General features: G+C 44.3%; 1 protein-coding gene across 1 annotated transcript; it reads left to right on the forward strand.

The window, feature by feature from the left end:
• Window positions 1-18,450: 18,450 nt before the first annotated feature.
• On the forward strand, window positions 18,451-23,210 carry LOC307034908 (extracellular calcium-sensing receptor-like; the record flags this gene model as incomplete). Its single annotated transcript, XM_079673832.1, has 8 exons — window positions 18,451-18,572; window positions 18,995-19,289; window positions 19,377-19,666; window positions 19,912-20,207; window positions 21,261-21,466; window positions 21,584-21,805; window positions 22,109-22,232; window positions 22,309-23,210. Exons 1-8 carry the CDS (start codon window positions 18,466-18,468, stop codon window positions 23,208-23,210), a joined length of 2,442 nt encoding a protein of 813 aa, XP_079529958.1. The 5' UTR covers window positions 18,451-18,465.
• Window positions 23,211-24,882: the final 1,672 nt, after the last annotated feature.

Genomic DNA, 24,882 nt, shown 5'->3' on the forward strand with positions numbered 1-24,882 from the left:
AAAATGGTCCCACCTCCGCACCAACGCGGGGCAGGTGATGGGTCCGATACATTGAATGTTTTTTGTTTCATGGTTCTGCCACGAGCTCACAAGACAGTTTTGGGTACGAAAACGTGGGGATAACAGTACCTCCGGGCGCTCCATCCCGCTCCGGCCTTCGCCGCAGCGGGGGGAGGAGGCATTGAACCCCTCGCATCTGCCCCCGGAGGAGGCAGGGGAGTCAGGTACCCAGAGGCGCACGGTGGACGGCCAGGGCGAGGCTGCCACACCGCACTGGAGTCAGGGTTCAGAGTTTTTTGAGCCAGGTCCTGGTGAAACGCAGTACGGAGCACCTGGCAGGAGCCTCCAGCAGACCCCCCCGCGCGGTTCCCTCGTCCCTCGGAAGAGGCGGAGAGGTGGGTGTTTTTCATCTGCTGGCGGACTGCCTGGAGAATGTGCTGCTCGGGAGCCAGGCTCAGAGTTAGTGGCAGTGAGAGCCCGTGCACCTGCCTTTTACAGCAGGCACGCGCTGGTATCGGGGTGGGGAGAGAAGGTAGAAGCAGAGGCTGCAGAAACAGCCAGAGCCTTCCCCTCTAACAAACCCCTCATTCGGTCCACAAGCACTGGGCAGAGTCCCCTGTCAACTCTCCTTATATTCCTCCGGAGACCAGTTGGGACATGGCAGCAACCCACTTCTCCTGGTACACCATATCGTTAAATGAGCTCAGTAATGTACTGCACAACATCACATGGGTAAATGAGCTACGTAATGCCCTGCAAAATCACATTTGGTTTATTTCCAAAAAGCCTGGAAAAAACACATATATCCGTCATGTCCTGTAAAATATCATTCTTTGTTTATTTCCATCCTTCTTGGAAATACACATATCTTTGTCCGCTCCAGGAGCAGAGTCGAACCCGTAGTTTGGAGGAACTGACCGCCAAGCACCGGAACCTGGACCCGGGGAGGAGGCCCTCCGATGGCGGGTCAAATTTGCTGATACCGCAGCTGGCTGGACACTAGCCGTAGAGGAACACCCGGGCGGGACCAGGCATGTCCCTCTTTGCAGACAAGAATATATGCGCTCCGGCATTCGCTGCACTTGAGTCATGGTGGACGGCCAGGGCGAGGCCGTCACACCGCACTTGAGTCATGGTGCTCAGAGTTAGTGAGCTACCCGGAGGCGCACGGTTGACATGCGCGGGGCTGGTGACCCTGGCGTAGAGCACCCGGTAGGAGCCTCCAGCAGGTCTAAGCTGCTGGCGGACTGTCGGGAGAACGTGAAGTGCACCCGGCAGGAGCCTCCAAGTCTGCTGGCGGACTGTCGGGGAGCACGGTACGGTACACCCGGCAGGAGACTCCAGCTTTGCTGGCGGACTGTCGGGGAGCACGGTACGGAGCACCCGGCAGGAGCCTCCAGGTCTGCTGGCGGACTGTCGGGGAGAACACTTGGTGCACCCGGCAGGAGCCTCCAGGTCTGCTGGCGGACTGTCGGAGAGAATGCGCTGCAATACATGGTACACGGACCAGGGGGAGGTATAGGGTTAACACTTGCTTGATGGCAACATTGGGTCCGATGCTTCAATACACTGTCACAAAAGAGGAACACCCGGGCGGCACCAGGCATTTCCCTCTTTGCAGACAAACATATATGGTTGTTAGGCAGGATCAAACAGGTAGCCTATGATGAAGTAGGGTCGACCCTATATCATGTGAAGCCACCGAGCCGTGGTCCCAGAGGGAACCGGTGCCCGGAGCAAGGCCAATTGCTGAATGCCGCAGCCGACTAAGGCCGCTATGCAACAGTGGAGGATAAGAGAAACAGGTGTTTGCCTGGCACTCCGCGGCGAAGTGGGGAGATGGAACTTCCACCCCGCTGCGGAACCCGTGGTGTGACCCCTGAGTCAGACGGTTCGTCTTGGAAACGCTTCATATCGGTCGGCCCGGGAGGTAAGAGACACGCAGGGTAATGGACATGCAGGGTTAGCCCCACGAAGCACACGCAGCACACGGAGGAGGCAGGGGAGTCAGGTAGCCGGAGGCACACAGCCAACACACCGCACTGGAGTCAGGGTTTCGAGTTTTTCGAGCCAGGTCCCGGTGAAAGGACTCCAGCAGGAGCCTCCAGCAGACCCCCCCGACGGTGCCCTCGTCCCTCCCGGCCATCAGAGTCGAACCCGCAGTTCAGAGGAACCGACCGCCAGAGCACCGGCACGAGGCCGTGCCGGCGGAGGCCCTCCGATGGCGGGTCACGTTTGCCATTCGATCAGTAGTGAGAAATCAGTTGGGACAAAAAACATTGGGTCCGATGCTTCAATGCATGGTACACGGACCACAAAAGTAAGAGTTTGCTTTTTGGAGAACCGTAAAAAAAAAAAGTGTTAAAATGTACCCGAAAATAGTGTCTCATAATGCGGGTAGAGTCCCCTGACAACCCCCCTTGCATTCCTCCACTGTCACAAAAGTAAGAGTTTACTTGCGGACTTAAATGATCCCACCCTGCCACTCCGCACTTGAGTCATGATGCTCAGAGTTAGTGGCAGTGTATCTCCTCCTAGTTCCGTGAAAACTCCCCCTTGCATCCGTAGAAAACGGGTAAAAGTGTTCAAATCTATCCAAAAATAGTGTCTCATAATGCGGGTGGAGTCTAGGCTTGGGCGGTATGACGGTATTACGGTATACCAGGGTATTTCGAAATACCGTCGGTATGATTTTCAATACCGTGACGTCACAGACTGTGCGCCAAATCACAGATGCGTTTCATTCTATTACACTGACACGGAGTTTTGATAGGGACGACATTGGTTGTAATGCACAGCACGCGCCAGCAGAGGGCAGGGGAGGGCATTCCGTCTTTCCCGCTCTCAGAGCTCAGCACAGAGCTGAGCTGAGCAAGATGGCGGCAGCATTTGCCGGCCCCGAACTCGGACAACTAGTAAAAAAGAAAAATGCCTATGCGCCTGTTTAGGACTATTTTGGGTTTACTCGTCGCCAGTGACTTCATCCAGCACAACGAGAGACAGAGGCACTTCTTTGGGAATGTTTAAGACGGGGTGAGTGAGTGTTGACATTTTTTAATCCTATGCAACTGGTTGATGGTTTTGTAGTGGAGGTCGGACGGTTTTAAAAACGAAAGCATTAACGTGCTAAACATTCACGCGAGTAATCCAATGAATCAAATGGAAATAAGGTTTTTAACACATGCACGGAATAATATTGCCAAACTAGTTAGTGAATATAGCAAACTTTATTCAATAAGTCAAGTATTTACTCCCGGAAAATGTTTATGTATGATGATATATTGTTAACTTAGCTCACAATGGAAACAACGTCGGACATCTACAAACGCGTCCTGTATCCGATCTCAAAATGTGTCATGTATGCAGCCCATGTTTTGCACTTGCGCGCATGTCGCGGCACTTTGCGAGCGTCTACCGGCTCGGGCTGCATCTTACACCGAACATATAATATACCGTTCGAAACATCTATTTGCCGCCGAACGCCACCTCGCTCAAGTCGACCCAAGTTACCGTCATATACCGTATACCACGGTATGATGTCAGCAAGGAATGACGGTATGAAAAAAATGATACCGCCCAAGCCTAGTAGAGTCCCCTGACAACCCCCCTTGCATTCCTCCACTGTCACAAATGTAAGAGCTTACTTGCGGAACTAAATGGTCCCACCCCGCCACACCGCACTTGAGTCATGGTGCTCAGAGTTAGTGGCACTGTATCTCCTCCTAGTTCCGTGAAAACTCCCCCTTACATCCGTAGAAAACGGGTACAAGTGTTAAAATGTATCCGAAAATAGTGTCTGGGTAGAGTCCCCTGACAACCCCCCTTGCATTCCTCCACTGTCACAAAAGTAAGAGTTTACTTTTTGGAGAACCGTATGAAACGGTTAAAAGTGTTAAAATTAGGGCTGTCAAGTTAACGCGTTAATAAAGCGTTGACGCAAAAAAAGATTAACGCCACTAATTATTTTAACGCGATTAACGAATGTGTATTTTTTGTCCTCGGCCGCCCCGTAGTTTCAGAGTGCATCGAGTTTAAAATACCATCTACAAGCTGATGCTTACTGCCCCGCTCCTGCCGTCTTCTTGCGGCAGACCACACTTCCACGCTCACCGGCAGGCACCGACTGGCCATCGGGAGGACCGGGAGGGTGTGTGTATGTGTGGCGCGAGAGAGAGACCTTACGTGTATTGTTGTTGTTGTTAGCATCTGGTGCTAGCTAGCTGCGTTAACGGATATAAGGAGCTGTTTAAATGAAAACAGAGGAGTGACATTTCGCCGACAACTGCGCCAAGCACTTCACTTTATGCAGGTAGCGAGACAATGGGACATTGTGGGAAAAGTCAGCACATTCAGCACGGATAGTGCGCGCAACATGATTGCAGCGTCCATTTTGGATTGGAGCTCCGCCTCCTGTCCTTACAACTCTTATTATTCCCGGGACCGGACAATTGTTATTTGTTCTTACTCAGAACCGAGTTTTGCTTCCCAACCCTGCCACTGTGGTACACGTCCCGCCCACCCCATCTAACAGTACAGAAAGCAGCGAGATGCATTTCCTTAGTGTGGCAGTTGCCGCAGAGGGGAGGATAGGTAAATGTCTTTTTTAAAGGTGGTTTGATTACACCATTCACAATTCCTTCAACGCCACCTAGGGAGTTTCACCCAAGGAAATATTAACACTTTTTTCAGTTATAGAGAGGACACATAGGTTTGAATACTAATGGAGCAGGAGACGTGGTTTCAATTTATCAAAAATATACAATTTTATTTAGCACAAGTCAATAGTTAAAATGCAGTTCAAAACAGTCGCACAGGGCTGTAGCACAAAGGGGAAAAATTAATTAGGGGCTGAGGCTTACCGGTGGGAGGATAGGGTCGACGAGTGAGTGGAAGGATCCCCAAACAAACATACGTGCAGGAAATAAAATCCCGGGGGAGCACATCACACACAAAAGAAGAGAGGAAAAGCTCCACCTTGGACACCAGCACCAACACCTTCAGCTCTCAGTAACTAAGTATGGAAACAAAGAGGGAAATAGTTAATGGGGGCTAAATACGTAAATCAAAGTAATAAACAAACACAATATCAAGTGTCAGCCCAAGCAAGGCAGCAGGAAGGCGTGCAGTTAAAGCAGCACTTTATGGTGAGCGAGCCTCCGCAGTAGGCGACGCAAAGCTGGCCAGAAGCAGCAATCAGAAGCAACAATGTGGTAGCGGTAGCCCAAACATTTAGGTAGGATCAACAGCAGTTGTGACGTTACCGCCAATAACACACTTTCTCCGGTGAAGAAAAACCGCAGATGTCCCTTAACCACTGGATTGGCCCTAGGTTTATGAATACATACAAATACAGCGTTAATATCAATAAAAGTAATGAGGTGGATTGACTAAATAGATCGCCATACAGCGCACATACCGATCTGGCTTTCCTATCGATGACGCAGAGAGGGGAAAGCTTCATGCTTTTTATGGCTGCGTTGACAGGCTGCACTCGGAGGATCCTCCACTAGGTGAGGCAAAGCAGGGCTAAGTATCAATACGCTGGCAAATTGCAGAACCTTTCCTGAAGCGAGCAATGCTACTTTAACATACCTGTACCGGTGGCGGAAGCAAACACGGCAAACACGCAAGTGGGGCGGGTCTGTGTATCAACAAACAAGAGACAGCCGGCTAGAAACCTCTGTCCTTTTATAGGGTGCCCCCTGGTGGTGATATGCTCACAAGAGCCAAACGAGGAGAATATGCTTTACAAGGGATTAGGACTCTCATCCTGCGACTATCTTCCCCCCCTATTTGTATCGTCGCCCCGACGATGAACGAATCCAAGCCAATGTTAGCCAACCTAATTCCAAGGTCTAAAGATAACCAACACAGAGTTAGACACGGGACCAGGACAATTTTCAGCCATAGGCGCCAATTCTCCCAACGCTCTCGGGAGATGATGGACATTAGGATGCTGCCCAGCGGTTGACCGTGCTTTCCGTCGCAATGTCGCTGCGCTAGAATCAGGGCAAGTGGCTGGAGGGATTCTGGCATGGCAATTCTGGCATGGAAGCAAGAGCTACCGAATGGCCAGCCTCAATGGAGGCTTCGTCAGATGGTGGAAACAGCAACCAAGGGATTTCTTGGGTCACCACAGCTGATCTGGTTGAAGGAGTATTCAGAAATTCATTTCTTGAAACCCATCAAGGTAACGCACCTCTCGCTGGAAGAAAGCATACTTTGAGAGCTTAGCCTTTAAGCCTTCATGCTTTAGGCTTCTCAGCACAACCTCCAACCTCTCAAGATGTTGATCCACGGTGGAACAGAATACCACAATGTCATCAAGGTATAAAAGCAAAGATTGGCATTGTTGGTCCACGAAGATCCGCTGCATCAATCTTTGGAAAGTGCCAAGAGCATTGCAGAGTCCAAAGGGCATCCGATTCCACTCAAAGAGGCCAAACGGGGTGCAAAACGCAGTTTTTGGCCGGTCTGCTTCTGCAAATGGTACCTGGTTATACCCACTGGCTAAATCCATGGTGGAAAACCAGCGGGCACCCGTCAGCGCATCAAGGGACTCTTCGATTTGAGGGAGAGGAAAAGCATCTTTCCTGGTTTTGCTGTTCAGCTGCCTGTAGTCTACGCACATGCGCAGGCTACCATCCTTCTTTTTCACTTGCACGATGGGGGATGCATAGGGGCTGCAACTTTCTCTTATGATCTGTGACTCAAGAAGTTGGTTGATGTGCTCCTTCACTACCTCGTACTCAGACAGGGGAATGCGCTTATAGCGTTGCTTCACGGGGACGTCATCAAGAAGAGGGATGTTATGAGAGATCAAGGTGGTGCAACCCAAGTCCCCCTCGTGAGCAGAAAAGACAGATGTGTGCTTCGTCAAAGAGACCGTACCTTAACCTGTTCTTCAGCAAGCAAGGAAGGCAGGTCTAGAGCAACCAGCTGGTCAGGCACAGAGGGAAAGGCAGCTGGAAAAAGCTCTCTGTGATTGTAGACACCATTGACCAAGCATCTACCAAACAAGGAACCTTAACTCCACCCATGCTTACATCTAAATGTGGACAAGAAGACATGAGCTTAGAAGCTTCTCCTGAGCCTGTGACTCCGCCCCCCAAACTGCGGCTCCGTAATTCGGCAGGCGCTAGTTTTCCGATGGCTGAGTGAAACGGCGCTGCCCGCTAGACTGTTGAGCAGGTGAGGACGGCCGAGCATGAGGAGCAGCACGTACCCCATCGCACTCTCTGGCCAAATGACCGGATAGTTGGCAACGTCTACAAATTATGGGGCCACTGTGCAGCTGAGAGCCCTGGAAACAAGAAATGCTTTGAGTAAGCGTGTTAAGCTGCTCTTGCTGGAGTTTTAGGATCTCTCTCATCTCACTCATTTCAGACACCTGTGAGCCAGTCACCACCTGAGGAACACCCTGAACTCCATACTGTAGACCAAGAACTGAAGGGACAGAGCAACTTCGGCCCCTATTGCAGACAAACCCTCACGTTCCCACCTGATTGCTTCCACCCCAGCATCAAGTAATGCCGCAGTAGGTTGCCGACGCACAAACTGTTTTAACTCTCATCGCAATGCACAATCAATGACATGCTCTACAAATTGGTCGCGTAGTAAAACCTCTGCATTTTGCATGACATCAGGTGCCCGCTGCTTTACAGATGACATAAGACTAAGCAACGAAAGGCAGAATTCCTGCAAAGTCTCCCCTTCTTGCTGCCGTCGGGAGAAGAAAGCCTCTTGTAAAGCTACGTAAGAATCGGAACAACCATACGGCTCTTTCAACACAGCAATTATTTTTGACAGGGTCTTCCCGCTCTGCACTTGCTCTGTATTTTATCTCATCACGGGCCTCTCCTTCAAGATGGTCAAACAAGAAAAATGCTTGATCGGATGCAGCCAAACGGCGCGCTCTCATACAAGCCTGTACTTCCTCGATCCACCCACTCAACCCTATTCCTGATCTCCCCCTAAACATAGGACATTTCCTATCTCGGGGCACGAAATCCAGTCTATCCACTGAAGGGGCACTAGCATTGGAAGGATTAGAAGGGGGAACAATAGCAGTTAAGGTGCAGCACTAGGACCAGGCACCTCCACAGCCCGTTCCTGCAACAGCCTCTCATTGTCTGCTTTTAACTGGGCAACTAAATCTCTCAACTCTTGTAACCAGTGGCGAGCCGTCAAGGCCCTCTAGGTCCTATGTGAGGGCCTAAGATATTCTAAAAAATAATATTTTTAAATATTTTTAAAAAAAACATTTTTTTTTTAAAAATCTTTTTTGTTACATTTTTTTTTGTTACATTTTTGATTAGTTTTACCAAAATAACTTGATTTAATTGCATTTAAAATAATATTTCCAAAGAAATAAATCCTTCGAATCTGCCTATTTCTGTTGGAATGTGAAGGGTTAAATGCCGTCTCTGCAAGTTACTGTGAAGACGGGAGAGCTTGTTGGTCCCTCTGTAGATTCACAGAGGGCCAGCTATAGTAACTCAATGAGAGAGTAATATCAAATGACAGTACAATTGACAAATCACATCTTCCCTCTAAATGGGTGGGCTTTATTTTCGTGGACTTTATGACAAGTTCCGCCAGCTGTGAAGTTTATGCAAGTGGTGCAGTGATGCGTCCTAAAACCCGGAATTAAGCTGCGCTCGGGTCCCTTCGACACAAAAGCAATGGGATTTCTCCATAGGATTTTGGAAAATAGCTGGAAATAAGGTCTGTGGAAAACGAACCTGTTAGATAAATGCACGTTTTGTTAAGCCAGAGTTATCCACATGTCTACCCTACTTTTATTATTTTCGAATCATAAATCTAATCGATAGATTTATGATCGATATATTTATGATTACATAGCCGTGGGAACATGTTTCAAATGGGGGGTGCTGTGGGGATGACACCAGGGCCGGTTTTCACCAATTTGCTGCCCTAGGCAAGATTTTAGCTGGCAATGAAAAACCTCAACAAAAGACCAATACACTACAAACAGAGAAACGTATTGACATGGTGGACAGCTTATATAAAAAGGCTTCAAATGTATTTAGTATTGCCTGAATATGTTTTAATTGGGGGGTGGACTTCACATCCTCTAAGGGGGTCTGGGGGTGCCCCCCCGGGAAGATTTTTTTTAACCTTTTAAAGTAAAATGCTTCAATCTGGTGCACTTTGAGCGCCCAATTACTAGAGACTGATCTAGGGAATACAACTCTAAAACACCCATATGAAAAAGATCGGTTTGCATTTTAATAATCAAATAAGTATGTGAACATATCCGATAACCCATAGCCAATAACAAATAAATGTAGGCTAACTTGTTTTATTTTTGTGGTTCATTTATATCTTATTTTATCAGTTAACATTAATTTATTTATGCATATTGTTAAATATCTCCAGTTTTAAACAGTATTTTTGGTTTACTGTCCTACAGTACATTGGAATGATTTCAAACCTGTTTTTATTTATCCTAATAATTATAAAGGAGTGCCTTGGAAATATTTGTTTACATAAATTGTGATCAAAACGTTTGAGACCCACTGAGATAACTTAGACTAAAGTGAACTATCTAAACCCTCAGAGTCCTTTACCTCACTGAGCCTCTCAGTCGGACAGGAGAGCTCTCCTCCACATTATTGTAGAAACAGCTTCTTATATCTGTTAGCGCAGAAGAACAACATTCCCCGCCGGTACCGGTGCACCCCCTCTCTCTATCTCTCTCTCTCACGCTGGCTGTGAGCTGCGGGCGCCTGATAAGCCAACATCCCCCACTTTCATCACTTACAGCGGCCATCGTACAGGGCAAATGGAAAATGTAACCGGGGTGAAAACGGTGTTATCTTTACTTAATTATGAATGTTGTTACATCAAGGCTGAACATTTTTCTTTTGTTGATTATATTTGTATTTAATCTTGTGGAAGTGCAGTTCCCCTGTCCTCCACCAGGGGGTGCTGCAGCACCCTCAGCACCCCTACTTCCCACGGCCCTGTATGATTAGCATAAGTTCGTTCATGATGGCTCACTTCAGTGATTGTGATGACATAGTTGCGAAATTATTTACCGAGTCGTTTTCAAGATTGAGTTAAAATGATAAACTGGAGTGGCAAAGGATCAGCTGAATGACCCGCCATCAAGTGCTTCATCCAAAACGACAGGAGGATGGACTGTGCTGCGCATTTAAGAGGGCCTGCAAAGGGTTTTGGGTTTTGCACTGTGGGTCCATAAATGCTTGCCGTAGTTTCCTGTTTCTGTCTGGCTATGGCAAGCCCCCAGGACCCTTTCTCATTTCTCTGACTCCCCTCCTCGACTCCTCTCCTTGACTCCTATCCTCGAGACTTAGTCCCGCCCACAGGAGATGGGAGCGGAGGAGCCGAGGAGGGGAGCCGAGGAGAGAGGAGGGGAAGCAGCAGGCGGTTAGAGAAATGAGAACTCCTCTCCTCTGAGCGGTCATTTTAAAGAGACGTCCATTAATGATGACAGGAGGCACAGCAGCCCTCTGTCTGATGGACAGATGTGTTCATGATGACTTATATATTTACTTTTAATTCATTCACAGTGCGGTATAATGCGACAATAGCAGGCTACAGATGCGGACACACACACACACACACATATGTATATATTTATATAAATATATAAAATGTCAGAATCAAACAGAGCACTCTCATAATAACGTAACACTATCAGAGACTGGATAAATCCCCCCCCCCCTCTCTCTTGTTTCTACAATGAGGAAAATAATTTACGCGCCAAAAGTTTTATTTACAAGTATTAAAAGTAAGCAGAGGACACCAAACCAACTGAGACCTGTATGTCCGCTGCATCTACGCACACACTGTACCACACACACCTACACACTGTACCACACGCACCTACAGCTCCTAAAAAGGCTACAGCCATTGTGTATTTTATTATGTGAAGCACTAAATGGTTTTAGAAAAAAATATCGACTCTTTTTTTGTAGATATCTACTAAACTAAAGCAAATAAAGAGAGTAGGCCTGTTATACTGAGTGATATATATTTTACACACTGCTCTGCTTTCTGCACGGATCTCACAGCTGTTCTCACTGGAAACATTGCGTCGCGATGAGAGCAGTTAATAAAATAATATCCAGGGGATGCATGCAGAGCTGTCATTGGCTGAGATAAGTCCGGCCGTGCTTCACGACTCTTTGAAACATCTCTGTTCCCGGAAATGCATCCGCGAAGGAGCCGTGGAGGACCCATCAGTGTATCCTCGGATATAGCTCCTCCAGAGAGCCTCCTCGACGCTCGATCATTCATTTCCGGGTCACTACCGGAGGACCGAGGAGTCGAGGAGTCGAGGAGGGGGATTTGATGAAATGAGAAAGGGCCAGGGTCTTTATTTCTGTAAGTACCAAATAGTGGTGCATTCACACCTGCCTTGTATAGTCCGGTTGAATCGAACTCTGGTGCGTTTAGCGTTCATTTGGGTCGGTGTGAACACAGTCCGAGACCTCTTAAGTTAGGGGTGCCCACACTTTTTTGGCTGGTGAGCTACTTTTGAAATGACCAGCTAACCGAGGTCTACCAACCAAAAATAAAATCCCAAATTGCAAGGGTTGCTGAATAACACGTTTTATTTTTACATGGGATAACTACAATAGGGCTGCAACAAACGACTAATTTGATTATCGATTAATCTATAGAATAATGAAACGATTAATCGAATATTCGGACTACCACTGTGTGCCTTGCACAATTTCTCAAACGCTCTTATTTAGCCGTCAACTTTTAGATTTAGTTTGAGGTTGTTTTAGGCATGTGGAAACTAACAATGAAGACAATAAAGATGAATACTTGATTCAAAAATACATATATTATTAAATTAACTTAACAAATTGTGAACAAAATTAACATTGCTTTTTATTTGAATTAAATAAATAATATTTCACATCAAAAGAAACAACAATGTTTTAACAAATCTTATTAAATAATCTGATGACAGAACTGGAAACAGAATAGCTGAAACTTTATCAAAATAAATAACTCAGTTACCTCTAATCATTAACCCATGTTTGTATAATGTAGTTAACCCCGTGTGTTGCTGCTAGCATACATAACACCTGACGTGGAAACGTTACTCGTGGATGGGGCTACAGAGCTACTAGAAAGACAGTCGAACCCGGTGCATTCCTCCGTCTGAATGTGGTGCACTTTTGCTAAATGTTTAGACAAATTGCTCGTGTTACCGCCCTTACATGCTAAACACTTTTGGTGACGAGCATTGTCCACCTCAAGACGGGTAACATGTAACCACACCTTGGAGCGCTTCTCTCCACCATCTCCTCCGTGTGTTGCTGCATGTAGCAGATGCGTGTGTGTAAACTGCCCCGCCCCCTCGCAAACAGACGGGGGAGAGAGAGAGATCTCTTCTGGATTGGAAAGATAGAAAATACACCGACCATAGACGCATTTGTTTGTCTTTTTGCATGTTAGAAACGAGTTGGCGACACTAAGACTAAGAGATAATGTTTGTGTAGCAATAATACATGACCTTTCTCAACTCGCTACTCGGAGGGAAGTCGCTGTCATATGCCTTGTACACTCCGATAATGCCTCTCCACGTTACCTTTCTTTGGCAGAGCGACGCTTGCTTTACAAATAAGGCAAATAACGTTTGAATGTGACATCACAAAAAAAGATTCTCCCTCCCATTCTGTGTGGAAGTGGTATGTCTTTAGCTTTTTGCTCGTTCCCGCACTCATTTTGTTGTTTGTCTCTCCCGGCACTTGACTGATTTTGTATCGCTTTGCATTCTGGGTTAACAGACTGGAAAGCAATAGGTCGCTTTTTCTGTCAATCAAGTCAACTCCTGAATTAAGTGGCAGGGAGGCCAAGGGAGGAGGGATCAAAACCTGTTTTGTCTATTTTAACGGAGCTGGATTTTTTTAAATGTATGAATGACTCGCGATCTACCAGCATTGCCCCCGCGGTCGACCGGTCGACCGCGGTCGACGTACTGGGCACCTCTGATAAACATTTACGTGTCACAAGAACGCGGATATCTTCAACGAAGCGGAGGGATCTAGATCGGCATGAAGGTATTCTTTTCCCCATAATGACCGAGTCGCGGCACATTATCCCGCTTATTACATGGCCACATTCTCAACAAAGTAACGACATGACTCCCAATAATAATTGAAATGCTTTTGTGGATTTAGAAAATGATTTTATTGATTTAAAAAATAGTTGTATGTATTCATTTAAATTGACATGCATCCGCTAAGAAAAATAGTCCGTTGTTAGTGTTTGAACTAACGTAGCAACGGCAGGAACTGCTTCGATAGCATTTTTGAGGAGCTTTTTGATTACAGATTTGAAAACATTGTTGCTTGCAAACTGCATGCAGTTTGCTTTTCAGCCAAACTGTATACAGTTAAATCGAACTGACTTCTTTGTGAAGATGTGAGCGTCCTTAACAACGGTCAATAAACCCTTGACGGCGGTCTGTCTGTTCTGGATTAACAACGTGTCACGTGTTCTGAATTGACCAATCAGAATCGAGTATTCAACAAAGCCATGTAATAATGTTTTTTAACGGACGTTGTCTGATTATATAATCATATGCCAGGCCGCTAGTGTCTGTTGATCTCCAGATTAACAGCAGCATGAGAATAACCTGCCGAAAGTGCCGATGCTCCATGGCGGAGGCTCCGCTAGAAATTGCTGGGATTTGCGTTTTCACCCCCTTAAGGTCTGACCGCAAACCGAACCTTCTGAAAAATGAAACAATGTAACAAACTGTGGTCAGAGAGCGGACTATTAGGTGTGAATGCACCCGTTGCACATTAAAACTGAGCATATTCAAAAAAACATGTAGAACAATGACTGATGCTAAACTTGTTAGCCTGTGAACAGCAGTTGAAATGTTTTTAGCATTTATGCTAACAAGTACTCTGCTGTTTGGAATGTTTGTTTAGTCTTGTTTATTTGTATTTAGTGCTTAAAGCGACAATAGAGGTTTCTCAATACTCAAATTTCCCCTCCTCGACTCCTCGGTCCTCCGGTAGTGACCCGGAAATGAATTTCAGCGCGCTATTTTGAAGGACATCTAATTTCTCTAAATGCACTTCGAGGACCAAGCATCGAGCATCAGCATATATATCACTCAGTATAACAGGCCTACATTACTCTCTGTATTTGCTGTAGTTTGGTAGATATCTACAAACAAAGATTCAATATTTTTTCTAAGACCACTTAGGGCTTCACATAATAAAATACACAACGGCTGTAGCGTGATTATGCTTTAGCAGCTGTAGGTGTGTACAGTGTGTAGGTGTGTGTGTGGTACAGTGTGTAGGTGTGTGTGGTACAGTGCGTAGGTGTGTGTTTGGTACAGTGCGTAGATGCGGCGGACAGACAGGTCTCAGTTGGTTTGGTGTCCTATGCTTACTTTTAATACTTGGAAATACAACTTTTGGCCCGTAATTTTAATTCCCCATTTCAGCGACAAGAGAGAGGGGGGGGGGATATATCCAGTCTCTGATTGTGTTACGTTATTATGAGAGTGCTCTCATACTTGTTTGATTCTGAAATTGTATATATTTATATAAATATATGTGCGTGTGTCCGTATCTGTAGACTGTTATTGTCTCATTATACCGCACTGTGAATTAATTAAAAGTTAATATATAAGTCATCATGAACACATCTGTCCATCAGACAGCTGAGTGCTGCTGTGCCTCCTGTCATCATTAATGGACGTCTCTTTAAAATGACTGCTCAGAGGAGAGGAGTTCTCATTTCTCTAACCGCCTGCTGCTTCCCCTCCTCTCTCCTCGGTTCCCCTCCTCAGTCCTTCGCTCTCATCTCCTGTGGGCGCGACTAAGTCTCGAGGATAGGAGTCGAGGATAGGAGTCGAGGAGGGGAAATTTGAGTATTGTATCCATGTATTTTTTCTTTTAATGTTTATTTTATTATCTTTTCTTTTTAATGACTGATTTTAAATGCCATTTTCTTAATGTCTTTCATTTTTTGTAAAGCACTTTGAATTGCCTTGTGTTGAAAGGTGCTATATAAATAAACTTGCCTTGCCTTGCCTTGCCTTGCCTTGCCTTGCCTTGCCTTGCCTTGCCTTGCCTTGCCTTGCCTTGCCTTGCCTTGCCTTGCCTTGCCTTGCCTTGCCTTGCCTTGCCTTGCCTTGCCTTGCCTTGCCTTGCCTTGCCTATTAAGAAACCTCTTATGTCTCCTGACTGTGTATTTTGTTTTGGTTTCAGTTTTACAAAATGGAACTTATTAAGTAAACATCCAAAACTGAGCTGCTGTCTCCTGGGTGTTTATTTCCGTGTTAAGCTATCTGCCAAGCCTGCAATCCAAAAAGCATTCTTGCAAGGGCAGGATATGGACTTTGTGTTTAAGTGATTTGATCATCAAAAGTAGGCCTAAGTAATTTTCAATGTGGGCCGCCGTGCCGACTTAATTCATTTGTAATTGTTACTTGGCTGCGGGTGCCCTGTCATGATAGGTGTTTATATATATGGTGTTGTTCTGTGTGGTAGAGGGTCACTGTCATTGATGCATTTTGCACCCCGGGCCGTTGTTTTGATATTCCGCTGAAGTATACGCTGTGACGTAATAACTCTTCTTTTTTTTCGAGGGAAGGGGTGGGTCAGAGGGCCTAGGTATAAAAGTCACGGCTCGCCACTGCTTGTAACTCTCCCTCCATAGCTACACCGTTGCTAATTCAGCAACACACTCTCCATAAACGTCCAGGAGCGAACCCCAGGGTCCCCGAGGCGTGCAGTTGGGACGCTCCTAGACTCCTTCAGCTTCATAAGCTAAGTTTTTAAGTAAATAGTTAAAATGCAGTTCAAAACAGTCGCACAGGGCTGTAGCACAAAGGGAAACATTTATTAGGGGCTGAGGCTAACCGGTGGGGGGATAGGGTCAACGAGTGAGTGGAAGGATCCCCAAACAAACCAAACTTAAATCACCCCAGTCATACGTGCAGGAAATCAAATCCCGGGGGAGAATATCACACACAAAAGAAGAGAGGAAAACCACCACCTTGGACACCAGCACCACCAACTTCAGCTCTCAGTAACTAAGTAGGGAAACAAAAAGGGAAATGCAGTTAGGGCTAAATACGTAAATCAGTTGCAGTTGCAGTTAAAGCAGCACTTTAACTGGTGAGCGAGCCTCTGCAGTAGGCGACGCAAAGCTGACCAGAAGCAGCAATCAGAAGCAACAATGTGGTAGAGGTAGCCCAAACATTTCGGCAGGATCAACAGCAGTTGTGACGTAACTACAGATAAACACACTTTCTCCGGTGAAGCAAAACCGCAGATGTCCCTTAACCATTGGATTGGCCCTAGGTTTATGAATAAATACAAATACAGCATTAATATCAATAAAAGTAATGAGGTGGATTGACTAAATAGATCGCCGTACAGCGCACATACCGATCTGGCTTTCCTATCGATGACGCAGAGAGGGGAGAGCTTCATGGTTTTTATGGCTGCGTTGACAGGCTGCACCCAGAGGATCCTCCACTAGGTGAGGCAAAGCAGGGCTAAGGCCCCGTCTCAGGTCGGTTAAATGAAATCTTTGCTTCCCTCACTTGCGTGAGGGAACGATCGGACGATCGGACGATCGGACGTGTGCTTTTTCTCACACTGCATGATGCCACTCGCATAAAGTTAGCTGAAATTAACCAGCAAGATTTCACTGTTTCTAGTTTTTTTTTTGGCCCCCATCACTCCTCCACCCGCACTCTCAGCACCGGCTCTCCTCAGGGCTGTGTGCTGAGCCCTCTCCTGTACTCGCTCTACACCCACGACTGCAGTCCAGCCCATCCAGAGATAATCCTCGTCAAGTTTGCTGATAACACCACTGTGGTGGGGCATATCTCCGGAGGAGACGAGTCGGCCTATAGGAGTGAGGTACTGAAGCTCTCAGCGTGGTGTTCACTGAACAACCTGGCACTGAAGCCCACAAAAACCAAAGAGATCATCGTAGACTTCAGGAGGAATACTACCGACCTCGCTCCCCTCTACATTAACGGTGAGTGTGTGGAGAGGGTCCACACCTTCAAGTTCCTCTGCGGCCTCATCACCAACAACCTTTCCTGGAAGGACAACACCACAGCTGTCATCAAGAAGGCCCTGCAGCATCTGCACTTCCTGAGGGTGCTCAGGAAGAACAACTTGGCCACTAAGCTGCTGGTGACCTTCTACTGTTCTACCAATGAGAGCCTATTAATATAATTCATCACAGTGTGGTACGCCAGCTGCACTGAGGCCGACAGGATGAGGCTCCAGAGAGTTGTAAAAGCAGAACAGAGGATCATCAGCTGCCCTCTCCCCTCCCTGATGGACATTTACACCTCCCGCTGCCTCAGTAGAGCCAAAACACATTGTTAAGGGTAGTTCATATAGTATATATACCTACTATTATTATTTATTACATTATAGATTTTATTTTTATACCCCTGGAAATAATTACTGTACTTTATTCCTTATTCCTAAGTATGTATGCTGCATGTATTTGTTTTCTTATGTTGCGATGTTTTTTGTTTTGATGGCACCTTTTGAAAGGGAGAAGCATTTATTTATCTCATTGTACATGTATAATGACATTAAACGATTCTATTCTATTCTATGTTGATGCTTTTGGTTACAAATCAGACTCTAAAAACAATTATTTGTCCTTGTTCAGGCCTGTTTTAGGTAAAACAACCTCTGTTAAAGGGGCAATTTATGAAAACTATAAAGGTGCTGCTGAAAAGCCTTCACTGGTTCAGAGGATCTGCACAGCACAACAAACAGTGTTGTTCTGAAACCACTGAGCAATAGTCACAAGAATCTCAGCCAAGATTTTTGCTTAAAAAAAAAAAAGAACATAAAGCTTAAAAAGATAGGGAACAATGAGCAAATAACCCCCAAAACAAGATTATTTCTAATCATCCACAATTTTTTTATAAAAATATACTGATCCTAGAAAAACATAAAACATGGACAGTATATTGGCCATTTAAGGACATGTCTGGGCAAGTTCTGCTGTGATGGCTTTGTATTTGGGCATCCATCCAAACAGCATGACTTTCTCAATGATGATTATTTGAAGAAAAGTTACATATAAAATATAAAATAAAATAAATACATCTTGTCAGTGCTGGGCATGGACATGCTCTCTCTCTAATAGCAAAGTGACGTATGGTAGAAGGAGGGAAGCATCTGAAAAACATTATAAACCAGTGAGAACACACAGTACAGTTTGCCCACTTGGCGACAGTTGATGATGGAGATGTCTCTTATTGGTCTGGTACTGTCTATAGCTTTGTGTGAGCTGAACTCAGTTCTTGTTTTGAATAGTTTTGGGGATGGTGTGAAACAAGCGGCTGTGCTTACAGGGGATAGGACTGCTGCTGTGCTTAGCACTAATGCTTCATCTGTGACATGTAAGCTACAAGGTACCACTCGTCAACATGCATTCTCTATGGACGGTGACTATGTCATTGGGGGTGTTTTCGCCATTCACAATTACATGCACACAGTGAAGCATAACTACACCACCATGCCTGAGCCACTAAGCTGCACAGGGAGGTTAGTACAGGGAGATTTTGGCTAGACTGTGGAGATATATAGTATATTGATGTTTATATTGTGAATTTGTGTTTCCATGTAGTTGTATGTAACAAAATGTGGATTTGTTTTCTCTTTCATAAAAATATATAGTTTAACTGATTTGTAAACATTTCACCATTTTTAAATTGAGATATGTGTAATTTAGGATTAAATTGACCATTTAAACAATTCAGCAAAGTTATTGTGAATTTTGGATATCAAGTGTTTGGGATTTTGACACGTGTTTTTTTTATGTGCATTTAATTGGTTCACATAAAGTCTAAAGAGAAGCTGTTCCTTATTATCCAGACCATATATTTGAATTGTAGTCATCTTGTAGTCTATCACGTATTATTTTTAAATCTTAAAGTTTTAACATTAACACCGATGTCTGTGTGCAGCATCGACTCCCGTGAACTGCGCTTATCACGTGCAATGGTCTTCGCCATCGAGCAGATTAACAACAGCACAGAGCTGCTTCCGGGGATCAAGCTTGGCTATGAGATCTACGACTCATGTGCCTCGGTGTCAGTGGCGATGCATGTTGCATTTCAGCTTTCAGGGGGACTAGACCCGGTGTTTAACACCGGCGACAAATGCTCAAAGTCTGGTATGGTGATGGCCGTCGTTGGTGAGTCTGGGTCCACGCCTTCCATCAGTATGTCGCGCGTCATCGGGCCCTTCAACATACCTCAAGTAAATATTAAGAATTTATTGCAAACTGTGTTTGAGTCCATTACTTGTTTTGCCTCTGTCCCGTTAAATAACTGTTTTTTTCTTTAGGTGAGCCACTTTGCCACGTGTGCATGCCTGTCTGATAAACAGCAGTACCCGAGTTTCTTCAGAACAATCCCGAGTGATCAATTCCAGGCTGACGCGCTGGCCAAGCTGGTAAAACACTTTGGCTGGACTTGGATAGGGGCTGTCCGGGCGGATTCGGACTATGGCAACAACGGCATGGCATCTTTCCTGCATGCAGCACGTAAAGAGGGGATCTGTGTGGAATACTCCGAGTCTTTCTATCGGACCCATCCACGTAGCCGGATCCAGAGAGTAGCTGATGTTATCCGCAGGTTTCTATATCACTGATTCTCCTTTAGTTCCCTGTGCTGACACTGACCTTCGGCAGAGAAAAACCAAAACAAGTTCTAAAAGTGATGGAACATGTTTTGACTACAACAGGAAATGTGCCAATATATCTGTTGCTCATCTCTTATGTTTTGTTTTTCTTCATACTTATGACTTACATTGTTATAAAGGACAATATTAGTCTAATATTATAACTATTGTTTTTTTATGTAATTGAACATCCCTCCAGGTCAACGGCTAAGGTTGTTGTGGCATTTATTTCCCCTGGAGATATGAAGATTTTGCTGGAGGAGCTGTCACGCAAGCCTTCTCCACCTCGCCAGTGGATAGGTAGCGAGGCCTGGGTAACCGACCGAGACATGCTGAGGTTCAGCTTCCTTGCTGGAGCCATCGGATTTGGCATTGAAAAATCTGTCATCCCAGGTCTGAGGGACTTCTTGCTGGATCTCTCTCCCTCTAAAGTGGCTGACTCCCCGTTGCTTACCATGTTCTGGGAGGAAGCATTCAACTGCAGGCTGGTAAAAAGTGAGAAAGTTGTGCCAATATTAAACATACATGATACTCACGGTAGTGTCTTGATTGTGTTAGTTTTTTTATTTTCTGTTTAAGTGTAGCTCCCTGAATTTATCAGCCTGTTAAAGGCTAAACCCCAGATCTTGACTGAAAGGGAAATCTAATATTTGTAATGAAATACATGAGGCGGACATAAGGTGCATCTCAGTGATTGATCTCACAATGTGATGTTCAGGTCATGTTTATTAACAATGCTGTCTAATATATTGTAAATAACATACATGTAAATTATTCTAATTAAGCTATTATACAGTGATTCTAGAATGTTTATTTTTCTTAGATGAAAGCTATTTATTCCTCAATGCACAACAATGTAGGGAAAGTCTACCTTCAAAAATGGTGTGTAATGGTATATAGTGCAGAGTCAAAATGTATGTAAAAAAAGAATATATATATCAATTGTGGAATATATTTGTTGACAGGTCATTTTAAAATAAAGAAGATGAACTGTAAACAGGAATGTAGTAAATGTATGCTTTATGAGAAGTAATATATGGATGGTATATGTACATACATAATGTAGGTGCGTTAAAGAGTAAGTACAACTATTTAAATGTAGCGGGACAGTATCAAAATCATGACTTCAAGAGTTCAGCAGTCTTATTGCGTGTTGAATCAAGCTGTGTAGGCCTGTTAGTGTGTTACCGTCTACCAGACATCAAAGGGCAGAATATTTATTTCTAGTGTGATAAGGGTCTCTGATGATCCTTTACTGCTGGTTCTAGTGTCCATCATGCATCATTATAACAGGGCAAGTCAGTATTAAATGAAAAGAGGAAATGTTTTGCCTTATATAATTATAAGTATTTGTCTGATGACTGATTTGTGTGAGTGTGAGCTGCTAAAATAAACTAATAACGTAAAAAACTGATAGACATGTCCGCAAAACGTGATGTAAATCCTGCAATGCTTGTTTGGCAGGTTAAATAACACAATACAAACATAAGAATGAATGAATGTAATCATCATGGCTAAAAACACCTCCCTCTGTTTCTGTGTTTTTAGGTGAAGCCACTGACAGGAGTGTGTGTGATGGAACTGAAGATATAAAGACGCTCCAGAGCTCATACACTGACACATCTCAACTTCGAATCACTAACATGGCGTACAAGGCTGTCTATGCAATAGCGCATGCCATTCATAATGCAGTGTGTCAGAAAACTGATTCTACTAGACAGTGTGATAAATTCACTAAGCTAGAGTCCAAAGAGGTCAGTACAAATAATCATGTTATGTTAAGCTGCACGTCTATGCTATCAAATGAATGCTCATTTTATTGTAAATGATCTCTTTATCCCCTTCACTGTCTTCCTTTACTTCATCCCTAGGTTCTTAATCAGCTGAAAAAAGTAAATTTTTCCCAAAATGGTTATGATGTTTCATTTGATGCCAACGGGGATCCTGTGGCCACATATGAGCTGGTAAACTGGCAAAGAAATGAGAGTGGCAGCATTGAGTTGGTGACTGTGGGGCGATACGATTCATCACTGCCGGTGGGCCGGGAGTTCCTTATCAACAGGAACCTCACCTGGGTGGAGGGTGGCACACAGGTGAGGAGCCCCAAAGCAATAGTTTAACATTTAACATTTTCATATAATCTCAAAGGGTATGATGTCTCATACCTCGGTACCTCTTTAGATTTCCAATGTTACGAATAATGAGAGAGTATTTTTAACATGAAATGTTACCTTTTATTTTTTTAAATACAAGTTTACTTTACTTTAAAAATTACAAAACAGAAATGTAAAAGACACAAAGAAAAACATTGTGAAGAAAAAAACATGACTCTATCCTTTTATCATTTTAGCTTCAGAGCACACCTGTCTACATGTGAGTTAATTTGTATGTGACAGGTGCCTGTGTCAGTGTGCACTGACAGCTGTCCTTCAGGAACTCGTAAAGTGCTTCAGAAAGGAAAACCCATCTGCTGTTATGACTGTACACCGTGTCCCGAGGGAGAGATTAGCAATGCTACAGGTATTTGTTTTTCTAATGTATGTTTAGAACATAAAATATAAATTCTAACTGCTTAAAGCTCTTTTCTTTTTTTCAGATTCCTTTGATTGTTTCCCTTGCCCCAAGGAATTATGGCCCAATGCAGAGAGAGATACGTGTCTTCCGAAACCTGTTGAGTTTCTTTCCTTCAACGAGCCCCTTGGAATCATCTTGGCTGCTTTTTCAATCGGTGGTGCCTGTCTCACCATTATAACAGCGGCTGTGTTCTATCGTCACAGGAACTCACCAATTGTCAGGGCCAACAACTCTGAGCTGAGCTTCTTGCTGCTCTTCTCCCTGACTCTATGTTTCTTATGTTCATTAACGTTCATTGGAGCACCCTCGGAGTGGTCCTGCATGCTGCGCCACACAGCGTTTGGGATCACATTCGTCCTCTGCATGTCTTGTGTTCTTGGAAAAACTATAGTAGTTCTGACGGCCTTCAGAGCTACACTACCAGGTAGTAATTTGATGAAATGGTTTGGGCCTTCACAGCAAAGATTGACTGTAGTGTCTTTCACGTTTATTCAAGTTTTGATATGTACTATTTGGTTAGTTCTTAGTCCCCCCTTTCCGATGAAAAACCTCACGACATACAACGAGAGAATCATCCTGGAGTGCGCATTAGGATCAGCTTTGGGGTTCTGGGCTGTACTTGGGTATATAGGCTTACTGGCTGTCTTTTGCTTTGTGTTAGCTGTCCTAGCTCGGAAACTACCTAATAATTTTAATGAAGCCAAGCTTATCACATTCAGCATGTTGATATTCTGTGCAGTCTGGATCACATTTATCCCAGCATATGTCAGCTCTCCTGGGAAATATACTGTGGCTGTGGAGATATTTGCCATTCTGGCCTCCAGTTTTGGACTAATTACGTGTATATTCGCTCCAAAATGTTTTATTATTTTGTTTAAGCCAGAGAAAAACACCAAGAAACATTTAATGAGCAGGGGTTTGTAAAAAATTGAGATGGCTTTATAAAGCTTATACTGTGCACATTCAAATATGCTTTCCTTGTTGATTTAAATATTCATATTGGAGTTTCTTTTATCCTCAATATTTTACTAATTGTAATGTCATTTTGTGAATTTACTAATAATACCCTATTTTACAATACATTTGGATCAGTTACTTAAAATATAAAATAAAGTGTATAAATAAAGTCAACATTCAGACCATGTGTGGTACTTGATAAACATTTACAAATATTAAATACTGCATAATCGTAAGAAAAGCTGGCTGAATTGCTAAAACATTATTGCCAAAGAGGAAAATACAACATCCCATAGTCCACAAATCCTTCAACAAGTTCTTAAAATGTGTTTTGAATATTATTATTATTATATTTAAAATATGAGAATTTTCATAGAATGCATCTTTTGGGACACGTAAGCATACGCACCATTATAAAATGCACATTAGCGTTACAATAAGATGTAGCCACCCGTAGGTGGTAGGTCTGGGTTTGTTTGGTCTAAAATACATTTGATATTTCTGAATCATCTGAGTCGAGGGTGCATTCACACCTAATAGTCCGCTCTCTGGTGCGCACCAGACCACAGTTTGTTACATTATTTCATTTTTCAGAAGGTTCGGTTTGCGTTCACACGGGCAAAACTCAAACGGAATATAAACTTTAAACACAAGTCATGTGCTCGGAAATGTTGTTCAACCATTGGTCAGACATTAAGTGGGTGAAAACGAAAATCCCGGCAATTTCTAGCGGAGCCTCCGCCATGGAGCATCGGCACTTCGGCAGGTTATTCTCATGCTGCTGTTAATCTGGAGATCAACAGACACTAGCGGCCCGCCATATGATTATATAATCAGACAACGTCCGTTAAAAAACATTATTACATGGCTTTGTTGAATACTCGATTCTGATTGGTCAATTCAGAACACGTGACACGTTGTTAATCCAGAACAGAGAGACCGCTGACAAGGATTTATTGACCGTTGTTAAGGACGCTCACATCTGCACAAAGAAGTCCGTTCGATGTAAATATATACAGTTTGGCTGAAAGCAAACTGCATGCAGTTTGCAAGCTACGATGTTTTCAAATCTGTAATCAAAAAGCTCCTCAAAAACGCTATCGAAACAGTTCCTGCCGTTGCTACGTTAGTTCAAACAGTAACAACGGACTATTTTTCTTAGCGGATGCATGTCAATTTAAATTAATACAACTATTTTTTAAATCAATAAAATCATTTTCTAAATCCACAAAAGCATTTCAATTAATATTGGGAGTCATGTCGTTACTTTGTTGAGAATGTGGCCATGTAATAAGCGGGATAATGTGCCGCGACTCGGTCATTATGGGGAAAAGAACACCTTCATGCCGATCTAGATCCCTCCGCTTCGTTGAAGATATCCGTGTTCTTGTGACACGTAAATACTGCGCTTCCTATGTTTTGGTGCGGACTGCGTTCACACCAGCAATGAACCGCTCCAGAGTTCGCAAGCAAGCGCTCCGAGACCACCTATTTTAGCAACACACTCTCACTCCATAATCGTCCAGGAGCGACGTTTGGTCAGGGTCCCGTGGCGTGCAATTGTGACGCTCCTAGGCTCCTTCAGCTTCATAAAGGGATGCAAATAGCTTTCAACTGATTGCAATGTATTCCCATCTGC

This window comes from Notothenia rossii (assembly GCF_949606895.1).
Source record: "Notothenia rossii genome assembly, chromosome: 4".
Classification (NCBI taxonomy): domain Eukaryota; kingdom Metazoa; phylum Chordata; class Actinopteri; order Perciformes; family Nototheniidae; genus Notothenia; species Notothenia rossii.